Source organism: Engraulis encrasicolus, chromosome 19, assembly GCF_034702125.1.
Source record: "Engraulis encrasicolus isolate BLACKSEA-1 chromosome 19, IST_EnEncr_1.0, whole genome shotgun sequence".
In the NCBI taxonomy this organism is placed as follows: domain Eukaryota; kingdom Metazoa; phylum Chordata; class Actinopteri; order Clupeiformes; family Engraulidae; genus Engraulis; species Engraulis encrasicolus.
This window is the reverse complement of record NC_085875.1, coordinates 4,037,418-4,053,516: the sequence shown is the minus strand read 5'-3', so window position 1 is coordinate 4,053,516 and position 16,099 is coordinate 4,037,418. Positions and strand designations below refer to the sequence as shown.

The 16,099-nt window shown below is 42.6% G+C and overlaps 1 protein-coding gene across 2 annotated transcripts in view; it reads left to right on the top strand.

Annotated features, from left to right (window-relative positions):
- Positions 1-16,099, top strand: part of LOC134434842 (uncharacterized) — a 66,502-nt gene that overhangs the window by 1,889 nt on the left and 48,514 nt on the right. For both annotated transcript variants that reach the window (XM_063183469.1, XM_063183471.1), the window contains exons 2-8: positions 4,287-4,328; positions 5,087-5,258; positions 5,563-5,643; positions 6,030-6,110; positions 8,936-8,966; positions 12,286-12,484; positions 13,337-13,396. In XM_063183469.1, coding sequence (XP_063039539.1) covers positions 4,287-4,328; positions 5,087-5,258; positions 5,563-5,643; positions 6,030-6,110; positions 8,936-8,966; positions 12,286-12,484; positions 13,337-13,396 — 666 coding nt within the window. The remainder of the gene's footprint in view (positions 1-4,286; positions 4,329-5,086; positions 5,259-5,562; positions 5,644-6,029; positions 6,111-8,935; positions 8,967-12,285; positions 12,485-13,336; positions 13,397-16,099) is intronic.

Here is a 16,099-nt window from a genome sequence, read left to right as displayed (position 1 = left end):
ATTCACCAATGATGGACAGCATATGGGACGAGGGCGCAGTTCATGGCCATCCATTAATTGCTAATAAATAATTAGCCTGGATTTCGTTAACGTGAGGAAAACATGATGCCACCGCTTTAGGATTTGTGCCGTTAAAAACACAGTTGGTGCCAAACCTGTTGAGAGCATCACCAATCCGTGTAAAAGTGTACCACGAGCCAAATTCAGACCAATATAGCCGTTTCATAAGAGTATTTGAACACTTAGACCTACGTTTAACTTTACACAAGTTTGCTTCAGTCAACCGGTTTGCTAGTAGCTGGCTAGCAAGCTAACGTAAACAAGGCTGTTAAAATGGGCACAATGTAGATAATTTTTATTCAACTGCACTTCCTCCATGTATCGGATGGCATCATATTTTAACAGCATTTAGGAAATACTACAATAGCCAATGTAGTTCTCCATGTCTTTGAATGAATGAACTAGCTGTCTCGTTTTGAAAACAACTAGGGTTAACATACACCTTTTAAAGTCATAAAACAAAATCCTACGAAATATCAATAAGCATTGATAGTATAAAAGCTTCAGATATACTTTTTGTACCTTTGTGTATCACCTAATATAAATAAATCAATACTTACTGGAGAGCGCTGTTCGGTCGTGTCTGCCCCAACAAAAACTGTACCAACGTCCGTTAGATTTTACAGCGCGTCCGCGTTTGTGAATCAGATATGGATGCGATTATGGTCCGCGTTTTGACAGTAGAATTTGGGGCGGCGCACGGTGGCGACCCTGATCCACCAAGTGGAACCAAAAGGAATGTGACAGTGACACGGATGTGGTGACTTGAACGCGGCTCCGCATCGGAGTCCTCTGCTGTGTGGGTTGTTTTTAGTATTGTGGTGCACGTGTGGCTGACGTTTGGACACACCTCGTCCTCAGAGGGACACGCCACACCTGTGACTTTGAGCACAAAAAATAATAATAATGATAAACGCTAAAAATATGTTGAGGACTCAGGCTATCTAGGGTGTTTTTTCAACAGCCTAATACCTCCGTTTTTTCTCTAGTTGATGATGTTTTTTGCATGTACATGCATTTCAATCACGCAATTGAATCAAAATGCCCCCCATTTGTCAACAAATACACACGCCACGTCATCTTTGGGTCATGGCAAAGCACCCTTAGCATAAACAAAACGAACTGTAGGCTATGTCAACAATCGTCACTTCGCCTGTCAGACATGTCACTTTCTGCAGATGTATCAGTGCCTCTGAAATAGATTTGTGCTGCTGTTTTTTTTTTCTCATGAGGTTGGATATGTGGTTTTTCGACACGCTGATGTTTGTATCAGAATTTTGGTTCCTTTATAAGATGTGGGTCCATTAAATGTGTGTTGTTTTCTCAGATCACTAGCAAACCAGGACTTAAAGGGGTCCTATTATGCCTTTTCATGTCCACTACCCATTTATTGGGTTACACAGCATCTGTTGTATGTAAAAGCTTGGTGAAAGCTGCATTTCACAAATTGGCCTCTTGGGGGAGAATTTCTCTGCCGCAGGAACGCTATTTCTCAACTGCCAGAGAACGCGTGGTTGGGTTTTCAACATTCTATAGCTTTTGTTTCCTGTACGGGTCTACGTCATGCTGTACGTAACATTGCTGCTTATGGGATGGAGTGTTGACGATGTCACAGACCATTTACTAATTGCAGAGACAGTAGACCACCCAATGCGCATTTGTTAATAGCAGCCACATAGCCTATCTGAATTTGACAGTATTGTGATGAGATGTAGGCCTATCCTATTTGTGAATACACCACTCAGTGTACAAAAATAGTGTAGCCTACAAGGATAGTGTAGGATTTCGCCATCCACAAGTTTATTCCATTACGCATGTTTTTTTGTTTGTTTGTTTTTTTCAATTCATAAATTGCCTCCATCAAATAGGCTAGGCCTACAGCATCGGTCTAGGCTGTAGGCTACTCACCTGTGGCCCAAGTTAGGCCTATATATTTTTTTGTTTGATTATGATATTAAAGCTGCATTTTACATTGATAAAATACCGGTAGGCCTACACTTTGAAGTGTTTTGGATTCTCAGTGCGCAACTGAGCTAACGGGTCAGAAACAGTTGAATGAGGAAGGTCGAAAACAGGCGAACGCGTAAACTCAGTTGCGCACTGAGAATACAAAACACTTCCAAGTGGGTGAAAGACTCGAATCTCTCCTTTCTCTCTCTATTCGCTTCAGGGCCGTTTTGCATAGGCCTATGCTGTTGACAAGAATAACTTTTTTGTTAAGATGTGAAAACCCTACACTTTTATTGCCTCTTGAAGTATACAATTAATTAGAAGATGTGCGCTGATTTTATCCAAATAGGTAGCCTATATCACGACATGACCAGTAGCCGTTTGTATCAGCAATGTTGGCAACGCTTAGCCAGTTAGTATAGGCTATGCATAGGCTACAATTCAGTAATTAAAATGCAACACAGTTTTGTTCATCATATCTGCAACAGCAACGTGGATATTGGCTTGACGTCGTTTAAAAAAGGGTCGCGTCGTCGGGCGGCATGCAATTAGGCCTAATGAAACTGAAACTGAAACGGATATTGTAAAAAAATAATTAAAAAAACTCCTGTCCTGTCGATAAATGCGAACAGAAAAACCACGAAACAGAGATAGGCCTAGGCGTTATTATAAGACCCAGTATGAAACCAATCAATCGAGGACAGCCCATTGCGCAACCAGTCCACCGGCACGTCATTTCTGCCGGGGACTGAATAGAAATGCAGTTACTAAAATGAAACAATGCACCTGAAAATACTAGGTCTGAAATGTATTTTTATGAAGCATAGCCTATCGCCATTGTGCATTAGGCCTACAGACAACGAGCAAACAAGAACTCATCTTTAAAAGCCAACAACAACAACGCCTGCGCTCAGTATTCAGACTGGCCTGCAAATAGACCACAGGACGCATTTCAACACGGAGTTCATATCACAAATAGGGTGTCACGATATCACTGAAAGACGTTGAATTGATAGGTTTGAGTCCGACAAGTCGTGCCGCTTGTCTTACTGGGCGCACTCTTTCAATTTCGGATTGCGTCTTTGACAGCCAGACAGAGCTCAAGGGGCTGCTGCGGGAGCGAAGAAAATAAATATCCACAACTTCGCTGAATAATTGCAGATGATTAGCTTCTTGGATAGCCCATCTTGTGAAGGTTAACTTGCCATTAACAAGGAAAGGTGATCTGATTTCAGTCCTCCCCGCGAATATTCTTTGTGTCTCCAAATTTCCACCTGTAAACAGCAGATCTAGACTCCCACCTAACGACCAGCGCGACACTTGGCTTGGCTGATAACTTCAACTTTAGGCCTGTATGCAAGGCTAGACAGCGGGTTAACCAATCAGGCCCCTTCTATTGCGTTAATAATGTTTAAGATAAAGATGCCTTCGGCGCAGGATATCAGAAATAAACAAGACAGCGCAGATGGCTTAGGTTTTTTTTTATATGGCCGCAATATCGCGTTATTACGCATCATATGCAATGCGTATTATTTCATGAAACCTCAAATCGGACGTTATAGCCTGTACCCTGCACTTTTCAAACCTTTCTCATGGTAGCCTAATTATCCCAAGCGATTTTGAAATCAAACGGAGCCATGCACGGAAGACTCGCATTGGATAGGGATGGGCTTCAGCAAATAACACAGCAAGGCGCTCAAAAGTAATGGTTAATAACATGGGACTTATGATGCATCCTTTTCAGATTAATTGTGAACATTGGGTGGGCTATTTGGCTTTCAACTTTAGACATAGGCTACAGAGTTGGATTCCAGGTCAAAAGCAGCTGTGCTGCTGACGTAATATTAGTAATAGAATGCTTGATGAAACGCTCCATGCTGCGCCGAGATTTCAGAATGTTGACTGTCTAAAATTCTGCACTTCCACGCGTTTCAAACAGGCAGCGTAGGGTACATTTACACAATGATGAAAATAATGGACATGAAAACACGTGGTCATTGGAAATTAACTCCACTAACCACAGTAAAGCAAAATATTAACAATGAAAGTTATTCTAAATAGCATAATAGGGCCCCTTTAATCTAAACTGTCTCTGGACTTTCCTCTTTGACGTCACAGCCCGTAGCTCATTAGTCAAACCAAATTTCACAGAATTCACACTTTGAGTTGCCATTTTCACAAGTTCCTCCAGGATGATTGGTTCAAAGTCTCATCGATGCTATCAGAAAAAACAAGGCTTTAATGGGAATGACCGTTTGTTTTCTTTTCTCTTTAAGCCTGAATCTTCACCCTCACTAAGATCAGCTACAAATTTAACGGTGAGTGAAATGTGAACTTTTCCATCTAGGTTTTCATGGCACGCAATGGAAGAGTGAGCTGAGCACCCCAGCACGTGTGTGTGTGTGTGTGTGTGTGTGTGTGTGTGTGTGTGTGTGTGTGTGTGTGTGTGTGTGTGTGTGTGTGTGTGTGTGTGTGTGGGTGGGGGGTCGAGAGGACTGTGTCTCTGTGTGATGAGTCTCTGTTTTGAGCTATAGAACTGTAAGTCGAGCAGGTGTGTGTGTGTGTGAGAGAGAAACAGACAGAGATGGGATGGGATGTTATGTGATGGGATGTTAATGGACACATTCGACTGATTGTGAGGTGTGAGGAACAAAAAGATCTGCATTGTGTGATGGGATGGCATTTATTGGTCAATGCGGGATAAGGGGAGTGTCGTTGGCATGCTCTGCATGTCTGAATCTTAAAAGGTGTCATCATCATCAAGCCCTCACATGCTGCAGATGTGACGGAGGTCATCTTGCACCTGTTCACCCCCCTCGGGGATCGAACGTGCGACCTCGTCAACTACAACGGTTCGGCAATGGGAGACACAGTACGATACCGCTGGGCCAAGAGACTAGTCTCTCGGCCCAACGGCACGAGACTGTATGAGGCTATCGGAGGGAGGTTTACCAACGTTCCACGCCAACTCTGTGCTAGTTAGCCTCCGTTACACAGACACATCGGTCAATAGAGTCCATCCATTTATTTGGTTCATTTGTTGATTCACTCACACTCTTGTCTGTTGTGTGTCCAGGTGAAGACTGAGGAGGATGTCCAGGTGAAGACTGAGGAGGATGCGTACAACTCCATCGAACCCCAGACGTTTCTCATGAAGACTGTGGCGTGCCAGACTGAGCGTCCTGGAGTTGCCACTACGTCAACCCAGATCTCCATGAGAACGCTCCGTCCAAAGTTCCGCAGCAAAGGTACTATACATGGGATTTGTAGTTCTGTTTTCTGTGCATTCATCTCAAACACAGCAAAAGCATTACTACGGTTAACTCATTGGATGCCAACCATATTGACACCCTGCAGCCCAGCAGTGCCCGAGCATTTCCAGCATTTTGGGTAATTTTCAACACTCCACTCTTGGACATGAGAATGGAGGCCCCTCATCTTTCGTGTGTGTGTGTGTGTGTGTGTGTGTGTGTGTGTGTGTGTGTGTGTGTGTGTGTGTGTGTGTGTGTGTGTGTGCGTGTGCGTGTGTGTGTGTGTGTGTGTGTGTTTCAGAAACCCAGACTGCTGCGTGGAAATCGCTGGGCAACAACACATACATTTCCATGGTCAAAAAGAAGCCCACTGGACCAAAACGTACGCGCTCCAACACACACACACACACACACACACACTGAAGTGTTGCACATAATGTAATGCATGCCAGTTAGCACAACAAGAACTTTATTCATCTCCCTCACGACACCCAGTGTATAGACCCAGTACACTACTTGCAGCCCAGCCTATAGTTCACCTGGTACCACGTCTGCGCATTCATCTCAAACACAGCAAAAGCATTAAAATGGCTAACTCATTGGATGCCAACCATATTGACACCCTGCAGCCCAGCAGTGCTCGAGCATTTCCAGCATTTTGGGTAATTTTCAACACTCCACTCTTGGACATGAGAATGGAGGCCCCTCATCTTTTGTGTATGTGTGTGTGTCTGTCTGTGTATGTGTGTGTGTGTGTGTGTGTTTCAGAAACCCAGACTGCTGCGTGGAGATCCCTGGGCAACGGCACATACCTTTCCATGGCCAAAACGAAGCGCCCTGGACCAAAACGTACGTGCGCACACACACACACACACACACACACACACACACACACACACACACACACACACATTGAAGTGTTGCACATAATGTAATGCATGCCAGTTAGCACAACTAGAACTTTATTCATCTCCCTCACGACACCTAGTGTATAGACTGGGGCTGCAACTAACGATTATTTCAATAGTCAACTAATCGATGGCTGTAGTCACGATTAGTCGCGGGGAAAAAAAGACTTGCTCCAACCTCCGACAACCCTTCCCGGCCTCTAGCCGAGGGAAGTGAAAAAATTCTTACATTTCACAATGGGCTTTAAATCATGACAGTAGCTTATTTACTCCAAGCAGGGTGTCCGCTGGTTTTTAAAAAGTAGTAAAAAGTAGTAAATGAAAACGTCCAAAATAATGGCCAGTAAAAGGTAGTAAAAGGTAGTAAGCCACATCTCACCTGGTAGTAATTCTTCCGGACTCCCTACAACATGGTCTTATGTGTCTTCTAATTTGTTTACTTAACCTGTTAGTCCGTGATCTTGAATCTCGGCGAATTATTTTTATGCAGCTGCAACGACCCGGTGATAAACAGGCCTGTTGCATCCACTGACTTAGCATTGTGCTAGTTGTTAACTAGCTGAGTGACAGGCGTCAGTCAGACATCAGCGTGACAGAAGTCGTGTGGCATTTTGTACGGTCTGCGAGGCGACTATAACCTGGTTGGATGTGAAAGTTCTGCCAAACATAATTTAATGTATTCCATGACGACTGTCTGTTTGAGATTACCTGTTAGTTTGTTCATACAATGCTTAAAATTCTCTTCGAGCTTCCCGACAGCTAATGTAATCGGAACTGAGCCCGAGGGTAATGAAGGTAGAAGCGGTGGAACAAATGTAACATACTGCACATCGGGCGAGGCGGCTGGATGTTTTTTTCACCGGTGCGAACAGCCATCTGTAGGCTAAAACAAAATGAATTGAAAAAACAATTCCTTAGGGAAAACAAATCAAATCCTAGTCCTATTGGCCCCATGGCCGTAGCCACATATGAGGTAAGGGAGGTCCGGACCTCCCTATTTTTTTAGAGAAAATTATAGGCCTATATATTTTTTAATCTCAGTTTTTGCATACATACGTTTTGCATGTTTTTAGTAGTTTATTTCCAGAATTGATTTTGCCCATTCACAAAAGTAATTTTTTCATGAATACTTACACCACCATCAAATTCTAAATATTCATTATGACTGGGAAAATTGCACTTTTCATACATGAAAAAGGGGATCTTCTCCAATGTCCGCCATTTTTAATTTCCAGAAATAGATATTTTCAGCTGCAAAACATTCTGTATTTTGGTCATACTAGTAAATATTAGTTTATTACTTAGCAAATATTAATGAAAAGACCAAAATTGGCAGAAGACACCACAGTGTCAATGAGCAGCATAGTAGTTGCAATAGATACTCTGGGCACCATCCTACACAGTGCACCTTTAAAAATTGTGGACCTCCCTTATTTCAAACTCCTGGCTACGGCCATGATTGGTCCATCACAAAATAAAACGTTTTTGGGGACTGCGTCCAGTCCTTCAACAGCGCTTAACTAGCTTTCCACCCCTTGGTCCGTGCGCTGAAAGGCAGTCCGACGTTTCAGAGTAGAATGTTCGCCTTTGCTAAACCATCCGACTAGCGAGGTCGTGCGCTCAACCAAGGCAGAGAGTTTTGAAACGGACGAGGGCTACTAATAAAAAAAAAATCAGGCGGAAAACGAAATGCAAACAGCAGCGGTCACTGATAGAATTCATGCAGAAGTGTCAAGCGTAAAAACTATATCCAAACTCCAAACTATCTATCGGAAAGGCATCGTTCATGCACCTTTGACAGCACGAGAGACAGAGAGGTCGCGTCTGTGCGTAGTGCTTGCTAAGATGCCATGATAATCATGCAGAGGGAGAGCGCTGCAGAACGAGGAAGGGCAAACCCCAATTCACCTCGGATTCCACCTAAACACTGGCTATTAGTGTCTAATGATAAACTAAAACATGACATTTGCAACAGGATTTGAAAATATCTATCTATCTATCTATCTAGCCTATCTATCTAGCCTATCTATCTATCTATCTAGCCTATCTATATATCTATCTAGGCCAGGAGTTCCCAAACTTTACCATGACAAGGCCCCTCCATGTACCGTTAAATTCCAGCCAAGGCCCCCTTACATGGGTCGTGCTATACTCTATTTTTTTTCTGCGCACCCACTTTCAGGACCATAGTCTATGTGTGTGTCAGTGTCCCATTGGGATATATACAGTAAAATAAGATTATTGTGCCGTTTTTAGACAATGGGGATTCTGTTGCAATGGGAATAGCTGATTGATTGTGGTTTATTTTGGTGCACATCAATTCATGAATTATTTATTTTGATGTGCTATACTTTTTCTGTCAATCGTCCGCGGCCCCCCTAGCATCCCTTCGTGGACCCCAGGGGCCCCCGGGCCCCACTTTGAAAACCACTGATCTAGGCTGAGGGCACGTTTTCCCAAAAAGGACTTAGGGCAGGGATGTCAAACTCTGGTCTGGTCTGGGGGCCAAATCTGGCCCGCGGGGTCATTTTATTGGCCCACAAGTTCATTTCAATTGTGTTACAGTTAGTCGACTTAGTCATGATTAGTCGACGATTAGTCGCCCTTAGTCGCCCTAGTATAGACAGTACACTACTTGCAGCCCGGCTTATAACTTAGTTCACCTGGTACCACGTCTGCGTTTCAGGTTATGGGTTCGAGACTTGATCTGGACTGTGCAGATGGTTACACTGATGCTGATGTTTTTATTTTCTGTATTTGTTACAGAGAACCAGAGTCTCTCCCTCAAGTCCGACAAGTAAGTTCTTCATATTAGTGGATTTTATCTCTGAGTGTGTACCGCTCAAATCCCTGCAACAACTTTTAAATGATGAATAGGACTCAAGTTTATTTGTCTGCACAGTGATTTTTCCTATATCCAGTAATTGCTGTGATTGGTATGTTCAAGAAGCTTACTGTGCCAAAACGAGTCAGATGTGTATGTGCTCAACCTTCAAGAAGCAAATAATGGCTATTTACTGCACAATCAGCCTGATCTCCAAAATTCCGTGCTCCTGGACACGGATGTTAAGGACACGAAATCGGTGTCCAGGTGCACAGATTTTGCCAAAATTCCGTGCTCCTGGACACGGAATTATTTTCTGTGATGGGCACACGGAAGTGGCTTCCCACAGCACTGTGTTAACTCAATTATTAGAAAATACATACCAAATGCTAATCCTAAACAAAATAATGGTATAGCAATTGAAGTTGTGTCCTGACCAAAACATTCCCTAACCATAACCTGTCATTAAAGACATATTTTTGAGAAATACCTTTTCCAGTTGGTTGATAGGCTATCAAATTAATATAATACATGAAAGAATACTAGCTGTGCACAGACCAAAATAATCCCTAACCTTTCAAACAATATTGTGCCCTATCTCTGTATTTGACCACATTATAACAGGGGATTATGCTGCCACTGGATATTATACCTTTATATTAAATATAAAGGTTATTAATTGTTTTAGAAATGGTGATTTGAAGCGTCACCAAATCACCGGAAGAAAAAACAACGACTACAAATTCCAGTAGAACGTTGCTGGGTGAATTGATTTGACGCGTCATCAAATCACCTCGGTATGACGGGTGGCATGGAACAGAACAGCAGCCAGGCAGATAGGCTAACACATTTCGAGGATAGAGATATTTACGTTGTCGAGAGAATCTTTTAAGTATAGGTTACTGCACAGTACTAAAAGCCTTGGTGCATTCAATCCAACTGCTTAAAAAAAAAGTTTTGTCCGCATTGTTAATAGCTCTCTTTGTCATTACAAATCATCTGTGATATCAGAGCGCACCAGTCCACGATGTCTACGCCTGCCAGGTGTAGCCTTTTTTTTTTTTTAAGTTGAATGTTCATCTTTTTAAAAAAAGGCTTGCTGAATTGTTTGAGGTCTGGTCCGGTCCGGACCACGGTGCAGGCTGCAGCGGACACGGACACTTCGAGTCCTAATGAGCTAAACAATAGGCGCACCCCAGTGAAGTTGTCTTTAATTAAATCAGCCTTTAATTTAAGATTATTAAAAGTTTTTTGATGGATTGCTGAAGGAGGCTGCGACCATTTCTATCCTCAAACGAGGCGTGACCCATGCGTCATCCTCCTTGCACTGTTGGCGCTGCTGTGCTCCTCTGCAAACGCATATAATAAAAATAAAAGCATGTGCCGGCTATCATTAGGCTATTGCACTTTGACTTGGTTGCATTTACAAAGCACGAGTAAGGCTACTGAAATCTGCTGTCAAGTCATTGTCCAGCGCACTCCCCAGACAGTCAGGGCCGCCTTTTTTTTCATCAATGATAAACACACTTCCTCTTGAGGGACAGGCGAACGGAAAAAACAAATTAAACACTTGACCAAAGTAAGTATTAAGTTGGTTGAACGGAGACAGAAAGTCCGCCTCGCCTTTGGGTTTGAGGGGATTAACTAGATAAAACATGAGCAGAGATAGATAGGCTAGGCTACTTCCTTCTTTAATGAGCATAACATTTTTAATAGGCTAAATTTAAGGTTAGGCTACCTTCTCATTTTCCGTTTCAGCACTAATCTGAGGACAGCAACAGTTGCAACACGAGCAGCACTTCTCAACAGTTTGTTTTTCCATTCGCTTTTTATTCGCTGTTAGTAGCCAGTTAGCGCAATGAGACCCAATGAGGAAAATGCACGATTTTTATGTTTTTGTTTTTCAACAGTCTATATTTTCAACATCAATCTGTCTCGGATAGGCCTATTAGCCTTGTCCTAAAACCAGCCACGACTGCTGTCAGTGAGCAATGAGCAGGATTCCTTCGAATTCTGTGACGTGTTAACCTGACGACAACGGCTTAGTTACCCGCAGTGCATTCTGGTTAACTGAGTACGTTAAAATAGCCTTGAAAATCGTGGTTCAGCACATAGTTGTATTTAATTAAACCAAATCATGCAAATTACTTGATTTTTCTCATGTAAAATGCAAAATTAGGATAAATTATCTGTAATAACAGCACACATTGACCAGAGGTGATTTCCACTTTAACATCAGTGTCCAGGAGCACGGAATTCTGGAGATCATGTTGCCACAATAGTGACTATTTACTGCACTACTGCCTGAGCTGGCCCAATCCCGGGATAGACTCTATGGTAAGGGTGGGGAACCTATGCTAATTTTAATGTTATGCAGCTTCACATGAAATATGACATCTTTTGTCAAGGAATCTTAGAAATTACATAATTTGCAATACAATTAAATTATATTCAGGGGACCTAGAGAAGGTGGGGTCAGTGTTGGCAAAAGAAAATCAGCCAAAGTCGCTATTGGCTCGCTGAAAAGTCGCTAGATGATGTTATGACGTCACAGCGTCACACACGGCGCGCTGATCAACAGAAAACGTGCCCACATGCCTTCGTCCACAGTAGAAATAGGCGGTGCTGACTACTTTTTTGAGATCAGAGCTAATCTGCAGCCCTGCTTTGCCGTGGGAAACGCTTCTAACGGCGGCGCAGAGTCACAATTATGTTGAAAAACAATGATTTAGTCACTGAAAATGTGCGTTTTAAAAAGTCGCCAGATGCACCAAAAAGTCGCTAAAGGCGCTAGATTTGTTTTTTTGTCGCAAGGGACGTGAAAAAGTATCTAAATCTATCGACAAAGTCGCTAATTTGGCAACACTGGGTGGGGTCTGTTTTAAAGGTGACTGCCTTTAAAGTGCAGGGGGCACTTGGAGGACTTAAACGGCAGGAATTTGAAGTGGCCTCTGGAATGAAAATAGTTCCCAGCCCTTGCTCCATGGCATGGTGTGTGTACTATACCGTGTGCAAATGTACATTAAAAGCAAATCCTACTTGCCATCTGCCCTTATTGTTCTGTATATTTTCCTGTGCACTTTCAAGTGTTTTAGGTTATGATTTATGTCCTCAATTGTAAGTCACTTTGGTTAAATTTTTTTGCCTAGGCCCTTATGTGGCCAACCGGTAGGGCACTCGCCTGCCATGCTTACTTTATCAAATAAAGTTTTTTTTTAAAAGCAGACCAAAAAAAATCTTTAAAAACGTCTGCCTAATGTAACGTAATATAATGATGTGCTTATGTCTGTAGTGTTAGTCTCCATGAGGAGGTGACTGTGCAAGTGTCCTGCCTGCTGCAGTTCTTTGAAAGGTGTTTGCGGTGCGGTGGTGAAGCGTGCAGCCTGGTGACGCGCCGTGAGGGAGCTGTCTTCACCGTGACACAGATGTGCGGGATCTGTCAAATCACTGTGACATGGGAGAGTCACTCACTACTAGCTGATGTTCAAAATGTAAGTCCTGGCACCTAGCCTGTGCTTTAAATACATTAAAGGGGTATGCCACTATTTTGGGGCTTATTACAGTTGAAATCCTTGGCCAGGGTTTATAAAGGTGGTAAAGTGTCTTATTTGTCATGTAAGCCATTGTCTTGCTTTAAGACAAGTTAAAAGAGGGAGCATGTCGCTAAGCTAGTGAAAGTCCATGGATCCGTGTAGCATGCTCTTCCTGAATTGAATTAAGTTCAGAAATTCTGAATTTCGCACAAGCCTGGTACTGACACCCAGCTCTTGTAGACTGATAATGAGCATCGCAGGTACAACAGTGTTAAATGCAGAGCTAAAAGCAACAAAAAGAACACATGCATATGTGTGTCTTCACTCCAGATGTTGAAGGATAGAATGCAGGCAGAGGGGCATCGCATCATCAACACTTCTATTTGTTCTATAGGCAAATTATTGGGGGTCTAAAGTAATGCTTGACACAGGTGTTTACATACCAGACACTCAAAGATTTTCATGACAGATGTTAAGGGCGTCAGGCCTGTAGTCTTTTAGGGTGGAATATATTAAAGTCTGAAGAAAACAACACATTATTATAGTGTTGTAACATTTTGCATCCGTTTTATGAATATTGTGGCACTTGTGCTATATATAACTGTATTCACATCTTATCAGCACGTCTAGTATCTTTGGGGGGTTTAGACTCGTCGTAACATTATGGGTTATGCGTTGCTAGGGGGATGATACTGGATCCCAATTACAGATTTCTTGGAATATAACAACTAGAACTTCTTTATCATTGTTTTGAAATGATACTTTCCAAAAGTCATTGGAGCTATTGCGTTTTTCACCTTTCTATTGTAGGTTCTTGCTGATGTTTTTGAGAGGACGTATGATGGAACTGCTGAATCCGAAGCCACAGAGGTATGTAGTAGTAAACATTCCCATTATTATCAATCTTGTCATTTATTTAAAAGCAGATAAAATCACGGCATCATGATCACTGCGTAAAGTACCACTATTTGGCCGTTCTTTTGTTCAGAACTGTGACGCCAGCTGCCAAGTAGGCCTAGACATCCCTCTGAACAAAAACATCTAGGCCTCTAGAACTAGAACTAGAGGTGCTTAACTCGTCTCCTTTAAAGATGCACTGTGTAGAAATGTGGCCAGAGTAGGTATTGCAACTATGCTACTCATTGAAACTGTGCTGTCTATTGCCAAATTTGGTCTTTTCATGAATATTTACAAAGTAATAAACTAATATTTATTAATATGTCCAAAGTACAGTAAGTTTTTCGGCTTAAAATGGCGTTCTGGAAATCCAAAATGGCGGACCATGGAGAAGATCGCCCTTTCCATGTATGTCTCAATCATAATGAATACATGGAATTATGTGAAGGTCATGTCATGTAGGGCAGTCATGGGTGAGCGGTTAGGGCATCAGACTTGCATCCCAGAGGTTGCCGGTTCGACTCCCGACCTGCCAGGTTGTGGGGGGAGTAATCAACCACAGGGTGGCCGCGGGTCCTTAAAAAGTCTTAAAAAGTCTTAAATTTCATTTTATCCAAATAAGACCTTGAAAAGTCTTATTTTGTCTCAAATTTTCAACCCAAATGTCTTAAATTTGTGGAGCTTAATTTAGGGAGGAATAATTATGTCAGCCATGTGATGAACTTTGCGACGGAAATCGGGAGTTGTAGCCATGTAGTGTAATTTAGAACGCATTATTGAATTTTATTTAGTGTAAAGTTTCATTGTGTATAGTTTTGTGTTTTCAAACGGCTACATTAATGTAAATTACCAATTGGTTTTTGTGCTTCATTTGAACCTGTGTATGATCTTGCGAGTTGGTCGTAATTTCATTTGGAAAATGGTATTGAAAAGTCTTAAAATGTCTTAATTTTGACTTGGTCAAACCTGTAGACACCCTGCAACCAGTGCTCTCCCCCATCCTCCTCCATGACTGAGGTACCCTGAGCATGGTACCGTCCCACCGCACTGCTCCCCATGGGGCGCCACTGAGGGCTGCCCCCTTGCATGGGTGAGGCATAAATGCAATTTCGTTGTGTGCAGTGTGCAGTGTTCACTTGTGTGCTGTGGAGTGCTGTGTCACAATGACAATGGGAGTTGGAGTTTCCCAATCGGCTTTCACTTTTCACTTTTTCACTTTCACTGTCATGGTAATTATTACACAGTGCACCTTTAAGGTGATCCCTCAGTGATGGGGAGCCGAGGCAAATAAGTCACAGAATCACTTGATTCACTTGGGAAAAAAAGACCTGCAAAAGTGGTTTGAGCAACACGTTGTCCCTTGGAGGCTATGTTAACACATATTCCGCAAAATATAATACAATATAATAGGCCTATAAAGCAAAGGCTAGATATGGCTGCAGCCTAAGGGCCCCCATTGGAGAAATGTAACAAGATGCGATATTGACAACTTAGTCTGTCATGTCAGGTAGATTTATAAGTAAGGGATAATTGACGACACGGTGTGCGTATAACAGGAAAAATAATGCACACCTAGGTGGTGATGCAGCCACGACGCGAAGCGGAGTGGCCTTACACCTCGGTGTGCATTATTTTTCCTGTTATACGCACACCGTGAAGTCAATTATCCCGCTTATACCACGGTTGCCACACTGTCTGAAATTTATCTGAGGAATTATTTTGATGCTTTAATGGCTAAAACAAAGGTTTTTTGTGAGTTTTCCTATAACTACTTCCTTCCGCCACAAGAAGGTTCTTTTCATAACTTTCTGGCGAACTGCAGTTGTTAATTCTAAATTGAAGGTTGCTATGACCAAGACACCGTTGTTAGTTCTATCGCATTCGGTTGTCGAGTCAAGAGCCAGTCGTTAATTCTATCGCATTTGGTTGTCAAGTCAGTCGCCCCAATGTTCTACCCGTCCGATATAGGCGCGTCTGACTTGCCCACATGATTATGCTACAGTTGGCATGATTCCTACAAATTTACAGATCTCAATAGATTTAAAAAAATACCCTGCGCATCTTGGCGACATTCTAAATGCCTTGCCTCGTCATTAACTTTATCAAAACAGGCACCTCGTCAATCTGCTCTCCTTCCATAGGAAACTCCCCTTGATTTATTTTCCACTGCGTTCCCATAGTTAGGCCTATTGATCCGAAAATATCCCATACTTTTCACAAGGTCCTGCCGTCCCTTGGACACCCCTTTGTGAAGACTCTTAACAGCAGACACAGACAGGGCTGGAGTGAGAAGGCACGGGCCCCTATAGGCTACAGAGTCTTTGGAAGGGGGTGTCAAAGGGACGGCAGGACCTTGTGTATGACATTTTACTGGCACTCAACAATGTAGGTAGACATGAAGCGAAGGTTTCATTTTTGTGGGTACCTGCTCATGAGCAGATGGAATGAAAAGGTTGAGGCATTGGCTAAGGAGGCGACTGAAAGGGGGATGTCCAAAGTCTGTCTAAGTCTGAAGGAAAGAGTGTTGTGTGACAGAATTATGTTGTTAAATGGCCACAGCTTTGGGAGCAAGACAGAAAGGGCAGGATCTCTTTTCCATTTTTATTAGGGTTACTGACTCAGATACAGTTTGCACTAGTGGTAAACATAAGGAGGAGGTTATCATTACAAGAATGA